Genomic DNA, 12,143 nt, shown 5'->3' on the forward strand with positions numbered 1-12,143 from the left:
ACTCAGTTTGACAACCTTTAGGGGCATCCCTGTTGCTGCAAATGACATTATTTTGTTCTTTTTCATGACTGAGTAATATCTCATTGTATAAATGTACCACATCTCTTTATCCTGAATGAAGGCTTTTTTTTTTTTTTTTAAGCAATGGAGGAAACAAACAGAAATATTGAGTTTCTAAGCAAGAAAATAAAGCTTAAAGAAAGAGTTAAATTACAGTCTTTGGCCTGGATTTTCATTTTGAGGGGAAAAAAATACTATATATGTGCTCAGTTGCTCAGTTTTCAACTCTTTGTGTTACCACTGGAGTGGGTTGCCATTTCTTCCTCCAGGGGATATTCTCAACCTAGGGATTGAACCCATGTCTTCCTGCATTGCACATGGATTCTATGTATACTCTAGAGTATATAAAAACATATATACTACAATTGAAATGGAAGTAGGTATTTACAGAAGATGAGAGGGTGGGGTGGGCAAAATAGGTAAAGGGGATTAAGAAATACAAACTACTAATTATAAAATAAGTCACAAGTAATATAATATACAGCACAAAGAATGTAGTCAAAATACTATAATATTGTTAGAGAAGAAAAATGGTAACCCACTCCAGGGTTGTTGCCCAGAGAATCCAATGGACAGAGGAGCCTGGTAGGCTGCAGTCCGGAGGGTCACAAGGAGTCTGACACAACTGAGCATCTAAACCACTATAATATTGTAATAAGTTTGAATGTTGCATAATCTATAAAATATCAAGTTACTATGTTATACATCTGGAACTGATATAAGTCAACTACAAAAAAAAAAAAAGAAGAAGAAGAAGAAGATGAAAAGACAAGAGAATGTTTTCTGAAGTAGTTTGGATTTGTGAGTCCACAAGTCCAAAATACAAACAGATCCTGAGGTAAGCAGACTACTTATGGTAAGGAAATCACAAGGTTTGACTCTGGGGCTATGGGAAAAGAAAACAGGCAAAAATATTTAAAAAGGTGACAGTGTGCTTGAATAAAAGGAGAACACATGGAGAATGTATGCATAAACTCTACAGACTGCAAAAAAATTGAATGACCATTACCCATTAATTATTTTTCCTTCTGTTGTAGGAATTGAGAAGTTCAAAGGACAATACTTCCATAGTCGAGATTATAAGAATCCAGACAGTTTCACTGGAAAGAGAGTCATTATAATCGGCATTGGGAATTCTGGAGGGGACCTGGCAGTGGAAATTAGCCACAGGGCCAAACAGGTTTGAATTAGTAAAATTATTTACTTTGCTTCACCAAGGAAGCCGCAGGACCCAACGGAGTGTATATACCTGCACACAGCCCATCAGTGCCAATGGCAAATGTAGGGATTGGTTTTGTAGCCTCAATTGGCAACATCATGATTGATGATGTGACTGAGCCAGGTTACAAGTTAAGATTTCCATCATTTATCTGGTCACTCTAAGGAATTCAGTTATGACCAAGGACTGTGCCCATAATCGCTCTCAGCTGTCTCTTCGGAGGGTGCTTCTGGCTTTGAAGAAGACCAAGTGATTGCTGGGAGAGCTTGTTAGAATGCAGCATCCAGTGGGGACCACCTGGTGGCCAGCAGAAGTGCTATGCTCTTATTTTGAAGGAAAGTGTACTGGGTCATTGAAGGCTTTTCACTCATAGGCTGGTAGGGGAATTTTCCCCTTCACTCTTCTTCACTCCCCAAATGAAAAAAAAAAAAAAAAGCAGTCTAATCCTCTAAAGACAACAGACATCAGTATGAAAAGCATCCACATTGTAGCACATGCAAGCAGCTCTTCCCAGCTTCCGTGTACAATTAGTTAACATAGAATTACATCCACAGTAAAGCCATTTCTATGTCCTTGAGGGTTTTTTGATTGTTTTTTATTTTTTGTGTATCATAGATTTTGAACTGTGAAGAAAGTATCTTCATTATAAATTCCTAGAAAAAGACATCATTGTCTTTCTGGAATCATAAAGATTCATGTCTTTATGGAATCATAACTTTTTTGGCATAGTTAAATGCCTGGTTGTTCTTCAGTAACTTTAATTAAACATACATTTTAAATTACTTTAAAAAAAATTACTTTTAAAAATAGAAGTTTAATGCCACAACTTTGTTAAATAACCTTTACCCAGAAATTCCATTCAATAACAGTTCTTCTCAGGTTTATCCCCATCTATTGCCACAAAACTGATTTTATATGTTACTCCATGAATTAATTCAATAAGCATTTATTAGGAAACAGTTATGTAAATAATAAAGGGTAAAAATGTACGTGGGTGATGTGATAAAAGAATTTTCAAAGTACGTGGTAGGGACCCAAGGCATGAGCTTTCTTTAATACCATTGGCTTGTTAAATTGTCAGCTATAGAGAAGCTTGGCCTTACAAGCACTCAGTTCAGTTCAGTCACTCAGTTGTGTCTGACTCTTTGCAACCCTATGAATCACAGCACGCCAGGCCTCCCTATCTATCACCAACTCCCGGAGTTCACTCAGACTCATGTCCATCGAGTCAGTGATGCCATCCAGCCATCCCATCCTCTGTTGTCCCCTTCTCCTCCTGCCCCCAATCCCTCCCAGCATCAGAGTCTTTTCTACTGAGCCAACTCTTCACATGAGGTGGCCAAAGTATTGGAGTTTCAGCTTTAGCATCAGTTCTTCCAATGAACATCCAGGACTGATCTCCTTTAGAATGGACTGGTTGGATCTCCTTGCAGTCCAAGGGACTCTCAAGAGTCTTCTCCAACACCACAGATCAAAAGCATCAATTCTTTGGTGCTCAGCTTTCTTCACAGTCCAACTCTCACATCCATACATGACTACTGGAAAAACCATAGCCTTGACTAGATGGACCTTTGTTGGGAAAGTAATGTCTCTGCTTTTGAATATACTATGTAGGTTGGTCATAACTTTCCTTCAAAGGAGTAAGTGTCTTTTAATTTCATGACTGCAGTCACCATCTGCAGTGATTTTGGAGCCCCAAAAATAAAGTCTGACACGGTTTCCACTGTTTCCCCATCTATTTCCCATGAAGTGATGGGACCAGATGCCATGATCTTCGTTTTCTGAATGTTGAGCTTTAAGCCAACTTTTTCACTCTCCTCTTTCACCTTCATCAAGAGGCTTTTTAGTTCCTCTTCACTTTCTGCCATAAGGGTGGTGTCATCTGCATATCTGAGGTTATTTATATTTCTCTGGCCAATCTTGATTCCAGCTTGTGCTTCTTCCAGGTCAGCGTTTCTCCTAATGTACTCTGCATATAAGTTAAATAAGCAGGGTGACAATATACAGCCTTAACGTACTCTTTTTCCTATTTGGAACCAGTCTGTTGTTCCATGTCCAGTTCTAACTGTTGCTTCCTGACCTGCATACAGGTTTCTCAAGAGGCAGGTCAGGTGGTCTGGTATTCCCATCTCTTTCAGAATTTTCCACAGTTGATTGTGATCCACACAGTCAAAGGCTTTGGCATAGTCAGTAAAGCAGAAATAGATGTTTTTCTGGAACTCTCTTGCTTTTTCCATGATCCAGCAGATGTTGACAATTTGATCTCTGGTTCCTCTGCCTTTTCTAAAACCAGCTTGAACATCTGGAAGTTCACGGTTCATGTATTGCTGAAGCCTTGCTTGGAGAATTTTGAGCATTACTTTACTAGCCTGTGAGATGAGTGCAATTGTGCGGTAGTTTGAGCATTCTTTGGCATTGCCTTTCTTTGGGACTGGAATGAAAACTGACCCTTTCCAGTCCTGTGGCCACTGCTGAGTTTTCCAAATGTGCTGGCATATTGAGTGCAGCACTTTCACAGCATCATCTTTCAGGATTTGAAATAGCTCCACTGGAATTCCATCACCTCCACTAGCTTTGTTCGTAGTGCTGCTTTCTAAGGCCCACCTGACTTCACATTCCAGGATGTCTGGCTCTAGGTCAGTGATCACACCATTGTGATTATCTTGGTCATGAAGATCTTTTTTTGTACAGTTCTTCTGTGTATTCTTGCCACCTCTTCTTAATAACTTCTGCTTCTGTTAGGTCCATACCATTTCTGTTCTTTACTGAGCTCATCTTTGCAAGAAATGTTCCCTTGGTATCTCTAATTTTCTTGAAGAGATCTCTAGTCTTTCCCATTCTGTTGTTTTCCTCTATTTCTTTACAAGCACTGAGGAACCATAAATTGCTAAAGAACAAGGCAGCAAGAGTGGGTTAAGGTAAGGTGGATATGTTTCTGATAAAGGTTTGTGACATATGTATTATTGTCACTATTTTATACATAGAGAAGTTTTTACTATTTTTTAAATAGAGGATAATTGCTTTATAATGTATTGGTTGAGAACTTTTTAACTGAAGCTCTGAGCATTTACATTACTTATAACCTATATTTTAAAAGTTACATAGACTGCACACAAAATCATTTGATTCCTAAGACCATGCATGCTCTTTCAACTGTGACACATATAAGTGCTTAATTATGATAGTGCTTAAGGGCACCATTGGTGAGAATACATGTATGAAGTATATGATCATCCCTCTGTAGACAGGTCACCTTTTAACAGGAGGACTTAAACAAAAAACCATGAAATAAGGACTTCCCTGTCAGTACAGTGGTTAAGACTCCACTGCAGAGGGTGCGTGTTCAATCCCTGGTTGGGGAACTAAGATCTCACTTGCTGCATGGCATGGACCAAAAAACAAAAAAACAAAAAAAAAACCCCACAAAACATTGTACTTAAATAGCTTGCTGCTGCTGCTAAGTCACTTCAGTCATGTCCGACTCTGTGCAACCCCATAGACGGCAGCCCACCAGGCTCCCCGTCCCTGGGATTCTCCAGGCAAGAACACTGGAGTGGGTTGCCATTTCCTTCTCCAATGCATGAAAGTGAAAAGTGAAAATGAAGTCGCTCAGTCATGTCCGACTCTTCACGACCCCATGGACTGCAGCCCACCAGCCTCCTCCATTCATGGGATTTTCCAGGCAAGAGTACTGGAGTGGGGTGCTATTGCCTTCTCCGCTTAAATAGCTTACAACCCTGGAAAGTATCTCTAGAGAGTGTTATAATATACACAAAGTGATGCTTTTGCCAAGTAGCTGAATACCAAACTTTTATTAGCTCTGAATGTGGACTTGAGCCAGCAGATGACACAGAAAGAGTGACCAGCTCCCATGTTGTTCTACTTGCAATATTCAGTTTTTCCCTTAAATAACTGAAACATTTCTTAAGCACAAGCTTTGGCATAGGTAAGACTTAGGTTAGAAATTCAGCTCTACCACTTAGTAGATCTATATGAGTTCAGGCAAATTATTCATCTTCTCCATGTTTCTCATCCATCAAATGGACATAACATTACCTACCTCAAGAGGTATTTATTTATTGATCAAATAAAAATACAGATAAAGGACCTAGTACAATGACTTATGGGTTATAATTCTCAATAAATGGAAATGGTGATGATGGTATGTTGGGAACTAGAAGATGTATATGCTATACCTTCCACCTTGGAGAAAATACATTCGGAAAGACAAAAATCAGAATATACAATGTTAAATATCAGTATAATTGATGTTTTTTTGTAATAATGCAAACAATGTCAAAGAAAAGATTAAAGGTTTTAGATTAAATGATGTCCACTTGCTGTCAGCTTTATTGTCCCCTGATTTTAGATGAATTGGACAGGTGATAAGTGCTAGAGAAGTTCAGAAAATGGAGAGAAAATTATCAGCCAGAATGATCAGTGGTATCTTATGGAGGAGGGAGACTTGATTCTGGATCTTAAAAAGGAATAAGCTTTGGAGAATTTAGGGAATAGGGGGCCTTTCAGGGAGGCATAATGACATTAAACAGAAATGCAGTGGTAGCTTACAGCAAGATATATTCTTGTTCAGTGAATATACCAATTTAATTGTAAGCTTAGTGTTTGAGAAGAAAATGGCAGGAAATTTAAATAAATAAAGAGATAGGCAGGGAATAAAAAGCCAGATTAATGAGTTTGAACTTCATCTTGAAAAAAATGGGTTCCCATTTCTTCAGAGAATGGCAAAAGCAAAAATTATTTTTTCCCCATTCTCAGGTTTTCCTCAGCACCAGAAGAGGGGCTTGGATCCTCAATCGTGTAGGAGACTATGGATATCCTTTTGATACAATTTTGTCATCTCGATTTAATCATTTGCTGAAGAAGATTACTGGTGAATCAGCAACAAATAGATATTTGGAAAAAAAGATTAACCAAAGGTTTAATCATGAAATGTTTGGCCTGAAGCCTAAACACCGGTATGTTCCAAGGCTTGGAGTTGGCAGGGATGGCCAAAGCAAAGTATAAAGGCTGTGCCCACAGACTAACAGTAGAGCTTATCTCTACCTGTACATGAAACAGATGCACAGAATCAGAAATCAGATTTCTACCTTGCCCCCACGGAAGTCCAAGATCTACTGGTCTGTAATTTTCAGTCTAGAATTCTCCTTGGCATTAATCATTTTATCATTCTCCAAGGTACGAGTTCTTTTTACATGATGCCCAACAGCAACAATAAAATGGTAGTAGAGGGCAGTGCATCCTTCACTCATCTAACAACTGAGCATCTGAGCCAAGCAGTAAACTGGCTTGAGAATACTGAGACTCAAGACCTAATAGTAATACTAACATCTTACCTTTCTGAAGACTTAATATAAGACAAACATGGTGCTAAATGTGTTACATGCATGATCTCATTTAGTCCTCACAGTAGCCCTATAGGTTGGTACTATTTTGATCTCCATTTTGCAAATATAAAAATTGACAATTAGAGAAACTAACTTGCCCGAGATCACGTAAGCAATAAATGAGAAATGGCTAGTTCTTTAAATACTCTAACAAGAAGACAGATGGTAGAATATGATGTTATAAGAGAAATGCATGGAGATTATGAAGGACAGAAGTCTTCACACAGAAGTGGACTGTGATAGCATTTCCAGAGGGTGATTTTAAATGCTTTTTACTCCCTCCAACTTTTAATTTTTTTTAATGTTTAGATTTACTTGCTATAAAATAGTAAGTACAATGAACACCCATATACCCTTCATTTAGGTTGACCTATTATTACCATTTCACTATATTTCCTTTCTCTCTCTTTCTGGAGGTATATAGATCCATACATATATAGTATCTATATATCCATGCATGCATTCATACATTTTTTCCCTGAACTATTTGAGAGTAACTGCTGCTGCTGCTGCTGCTAAGTCGCTTCAGTCATGTCCGACTCTGTGCGACCCCATAGACGGCAGCCCACCAGGCTTCCTGGTCCCTGGGATTCTCCAGGCAAGAACACTGGAGTGGGTTGCCATTTCCTTCTCCAATGCATGAAAGTGAAAAGTGAAAGTGAAGTTGCTCAGCCGTGTCTGACTCTGAGCAACTACTTGTAGTCAATAAGACACTTTACCCTACATTCTTTAGCATACATTGCCTAAGAAAAAGGGCATTCTTCTACATAAACATAATATAATTACCAGACTTAGCAAACTGAACATTGATAAACTACCATTATCTATTGATAATATATTGCATATTCAAATTTCCCAAATTGTTTCAATAATATTTGTAGCTTTTTATTTTGGAGCCACACTGTGTGGCTTAAAGTGCAGAGTCCTAACCACTGGATCACCAGGGAATTCTTTGTAGCTTTTTTATTTTTAAAATCTAGGATCCTGTCAGGTATTATACCATGGCATTCAGTTGTCATCTCTCTTTTGTCTCTCTTAATCTGAAATAATTCTCTATTTTTTACACGGATTTTTGTTTTTTTTAAGAATTGAAGCCATTTGTTTTGCAGGAAGTCTCTAAATTTGGACTTTCATAGTTATTCTTCCTCTATTATATTTAGATTAAATGGTTCTGGTGCCAGTACTCATAGGTTGTGTTGTGCCTTCTTGGTGGATCACATGAGAAACCAAATGACAACAGTTTATTGCATATTAATGATGTTAAATTTGATCACATGGATTTGGTAGTAGCTACCAGGTTTCTCTTCTGTAAAGATATTTTTTTCCTTTGAAATTAATCAGTGGGATGATACTTGGAGAGTGTGTTTCCCAACAAACTTTCAGCCATTTATTTGACCCAATTATGGAAACTGTAGCATCCAAAACTTTGGGAATCACAAAAATAAACTGAGTCTTTATGAAATAATAGGAGATAGTCAAACAAAATGGGTAAGGAAGTAGCGTTCTAATTATAAATACAAGGTCTTAGAATAGCAAAAAATACATTATGCTGTAAGACCTGCATATAGTTTTGTTGGGCTGGACTACTAGGCAGAGATAGAAGAGTGCCTGAGTACATCTCCAGGTTCGCTGGAAACAAATAAAATAAAAAGTTTAGAACGAAGACAGTCCAGAGCCATCATCAAAAGGTTTTAACCGAGTGACATAATAATAATAAATACATTTTTGAACAATCACTCCCAAAAAAATGTAGAACATAGATTGAAGGGGGATGGAGCAGAAGACCCTGAAGACAACTATAACAGTCCAGGTGAAACAGAGAATGAGTAAAACAATTCTGAAGATGTTTAAAGGAGAAAGGGTGGCCTTGGTAACCAGATATAAGACTCACAGTTCTGTGATTTGGGCAACAGTGTGGAATTGTGGTACTGTTAGTGAAAAGGAGTAAGTTTGGAGAGAAAGATGAAATGAGGTTAGAATGAGAACAGAATCACAAACCTAAAGGTTTGAGTCAAAGAATTACTAAATGCAACAAGCCAGTAATACTGTTTAAACAGACCAGTTCCTGAGAAGAGGCCAGCTCTGTCCGAACATGACAGGCTGAGGATTATCAGAGCCTGTTAACACAGTATCCAAGGATTCAGACTGTTTTTAGAAAGGTCCAAATTCTGCAAACCTGTCATTTTTTGTCACCTTATCCTATACTATTTCTAGGAAATACCACTTACCATGCCCAGAGGATCTCAAGGGAGTTCATAAAAAACCATTTTGATATAAATCCTAAAGTCCTAGGCTGCAGGACCTTAGGCAAGTAGTCACTTAACTTCTTTAGTCCTCAGTTTCCTCATCTATAAAACCTGGATAATGGTAACTGTCCTGCCTCCTTCATTAGGTTTATGTTAATGTATGTAAAATCAATTTATAAAAGTAAATTACTATACACATGTAGTTCATTATACAGTTTGGAAAATGATGGTTCAAGTCTACCTCCTGGGCCTTTGAAACTAAAATGAGGCTCAGTAGGATGCTGATAATACAGTTCTGCAGACTTTCTGACATATGGATAGAAACCACTAGACTGTGGCCTTATTATGTCACCAAGAGCATTATTATTCCTTGAGAAACCATACATGTACTTTTCAAATAAGACCATTCTTCCCTTACTTCTCCAACATCTCCCCTTTCAATGCCTTCCACAGTCCAACATCTACTCTGAAATCGTCCTTATCTTTATCAAGCTGGTATATATTAGACTGTTTCCAAATTTCATGAATAAAGGGAGACTATTGGCATATTGATTAACCACCTCAATTGAAGCAGAATCTTACTTACATGGTAATGATTTCTCTCTCTCTCTCTCATGATCTCTCTCATTTCTCCTTTATCATCATTCACAGAGCTCTCAGTCAGCATCCAACAGTAAATGATGACCTGCCAAACCGTATAATTTCTGGCTTTGTGAAGGTAAAAACAAATGTGAAGGAGTTCACAGAGACAGCAGCCATATTTGAGGACGGCTCCAGGGAAGAGGACATTGATGCTGTTATCTTTGCTACAGGCTATAGCTTTGCATTTCCTTTTCTTGAAGATTCTGTCAAAGTAGTCAAAAACAAGGTATCCCTGTATAAAAAGGTCTTCCCTCCTAACCTTGAAAAGCCAACTCTTGCAATCATAGGCTTGATCCAGCCCTTGGGTGCCATTATGCCCATTTCAGAGCTCCAAGGACGCTGGGCCACTCAAGTATTTAAAGGTAAGTGACCATGTAAGATGATTACCTGATTACTTAGCAGTATGTTTAATTATATTTATGTTCTTGCTTATAAATAGCCAGATAGATAGTATGTATGATTAAAACAGTGCCTGGCACAAAGTTAGTGCTCAAAAATTAATTGTTGAGGGAATATAAAGTAGTAATTTATAACCATGGACCTATAGCAAAATCTCCTGGGAAATTTTCCCAAAATAGGCATGTTTTGCTGGTGGTATTTAGTTAATAAGTCCGAGATGGAGCTGATATAAAATCATTGAGAAAATGTTCCCCAGGTGATTAAAATGTGCACTCCAGATTAAAATCCACTCTTCTAGATTTTAGAAAATGGATACATATTTGTGAAGCAGTCTTCTTTTATTATAGTTAGAGAAAGTCAAATATAGAAGTGCTGTGACTTGATTTCAGCAAAAAATTAAGACCTGGTAAAGACTAGTCCAGAATATAGAAGATTCAGCCACTCAAATTCTCAATTTCCCCCTTTATAGTCCCTTTTTCAGAAAGTTTTGGCTATGAGAACATGAGAAAAAACTGTAGGGTTTGGGATAGTAGGTTCAGCATGAATTAGCAGAATAATGTGGCTTCTAAAAGACTTAATTATACCTGACATCATTAAAAAACTATAATATCCTGGAATTTACAAAATTCTTCTCTAAGTCAGACCACACTGTGGTCAGACCACACCTAAAGATATTTTAAAAGTGAAACTGGAGTACATTAAAAGGAGAGAGATAAGAATGGTTAAGGGATTTGAAAATGTGCCATTTGAAGTACTAAAAAGGAGCTGACATATAGATTCAGGGATCAGATCTGATAGACAGAGTACCTGAAGAACTATGGATGAAGGTTCATAACATTGTATAGGAGGCAGTGATCAAAACCATCCCTAAGAAAAAGAAATGCAAAAAGGCAAAATGGTTGTCTCAGGAGGCCCTAAAAATAGCTGAGAAAAAAAGAGAAGTGAAAGGCAAAGGAGAAAAGGAAAGATATACCCATCTGTATGCAGAGTTCCAAAGAATAGCAAGGAGAGATAAGAAAACCATCCTAAGTGAACAATGCAAAGAAATAAAGGAAAATAATAGAATGGGAAAGACTAGAGATCACTTCAAGAAGATTAGAGATACCAAAAGCACATTTCATGCAAAGATGGGCATAATAAAGGACAGAAACACTATGGACCTAACAGAAGCAGAAGATATTAAGAAGAGGTGGCAAGAATACACAGGAAAACTATACAAAAAAGATCTTAATGACCTAGACAACTATGATGGTGTTATCACTCACCTGGAGTGTGAAGTCAAGTGGGCCTTAAGAAGCATCACTACAAATAAGGGTAGTGGAGGTGATGGAATTCCAGCTGAGCTATTTTAAATCCTAAAAGATGGTGCTGTGAAAGTGCTGCAGTCAAAATGCCAGCAAATTTGGAACACTCAACAGTGGCCACAGGACTGGAAAAGTTCAGTTTTCATTCCAATTCCAAAGAAGAGAAATGCCAAAGAATGTTCAAACTACCACACAATTGTACTCATTTCACATGCTAGCTAGGTAATGCTCAAAATCCTTCAAGCTAGGCTTCAACAGCGTGTGAACCAAGAAATTCCAGATGTACGAGCTGGATTTAGCAAAGGCAGAGAAACCAGAGATCAAATTGCCAACATCTGTTGGATCACAGAAAGAGCAAAAGAATTCCAGAAAAACATATACTTTTGCTTTATTGACTATGCAAAAGCCTTTGACTGTGTGAAAAGTGAAAGTTGCTCAGTTGTGTCCAACTGTTTGTAACCCTATGAAATTCACCAGGCCAGAATACTGGAGTGGGTAGCCTTTTCCTTCTCCAGGGGATCTTCCTAACCCAGGGATCAAAGCCAGCTCTCCCTCATTGCAGGCGAATTCTTTACCAGCTGAGCCACCGGGGAAGCCCCTTTGACTGTGTGGATCACAACTGTCTGTGAAAAATTCTTAAAGAGATGGGAATACCAGACCACCTCACCTACCTCCTGAGAAATCTGTAGGCAGGTCAAGAAGCAACTGTGAGAACCAGACATGGAACAACAGACTGGTTCCAGATCGGGAAAGGAGTATTTCAAGGCTGTATATTGTCATCCTGCTTATTTAACTTATATGCAGAGTACATCATGCAAAATGCTGGGCTGGATGAAGCACAAGTTGGAATCAAGATTGCTGGGAGAAA

The 12,143-nt window shown here is 38.2% G+C and overlaps 1 protein-coding gene across 2 annotated transcripts in view; it reads left to right on the forward strand.

The window, feature by feature from the left end:
* The window catches only part of FMO5 (flavin containing dimethylaniline monoxygenase 5), a 42,618-nt gene that overhangs the window by 20,880 nt on the left and 9,595 nt on the right, over positions 1-12,143 (forward strand). For both annotated transcript variants that reach the window (XM_061408898.1, XM_061408907.1), the window contains 3 exons: positions 1,098-1,240; positions 6,056-6,255; positions 9,582-9,934. In XM_061408898.1, the coding sequence (XP_061264882.1) occupies positions 1,098-1,240; positions 6,056-6,255; positions 9,582-9,934 (696 nt within the window). The remainder of the gene's footprint in view (positions 1-1,097; positions 1,241-6,055; positions 6,256-9,581; positions 9,935-12,143) is intronic.

The sequence above is a fragment of the Bos javanicus genome, chromosome 3 (assembly GCF_032452875.1).
Source record: "Bos javanicus breed banteng chromosome 3, ARS-OSU_banteng_1.0, whole genome shotgun sequence".
Taxonomy (NCBI): domain Eukaryota; kingdom Metazoa; phylum Chordata; class Mammalia; order Artiodactyla; family Bovidae; genus Bos; species Bos javanicus.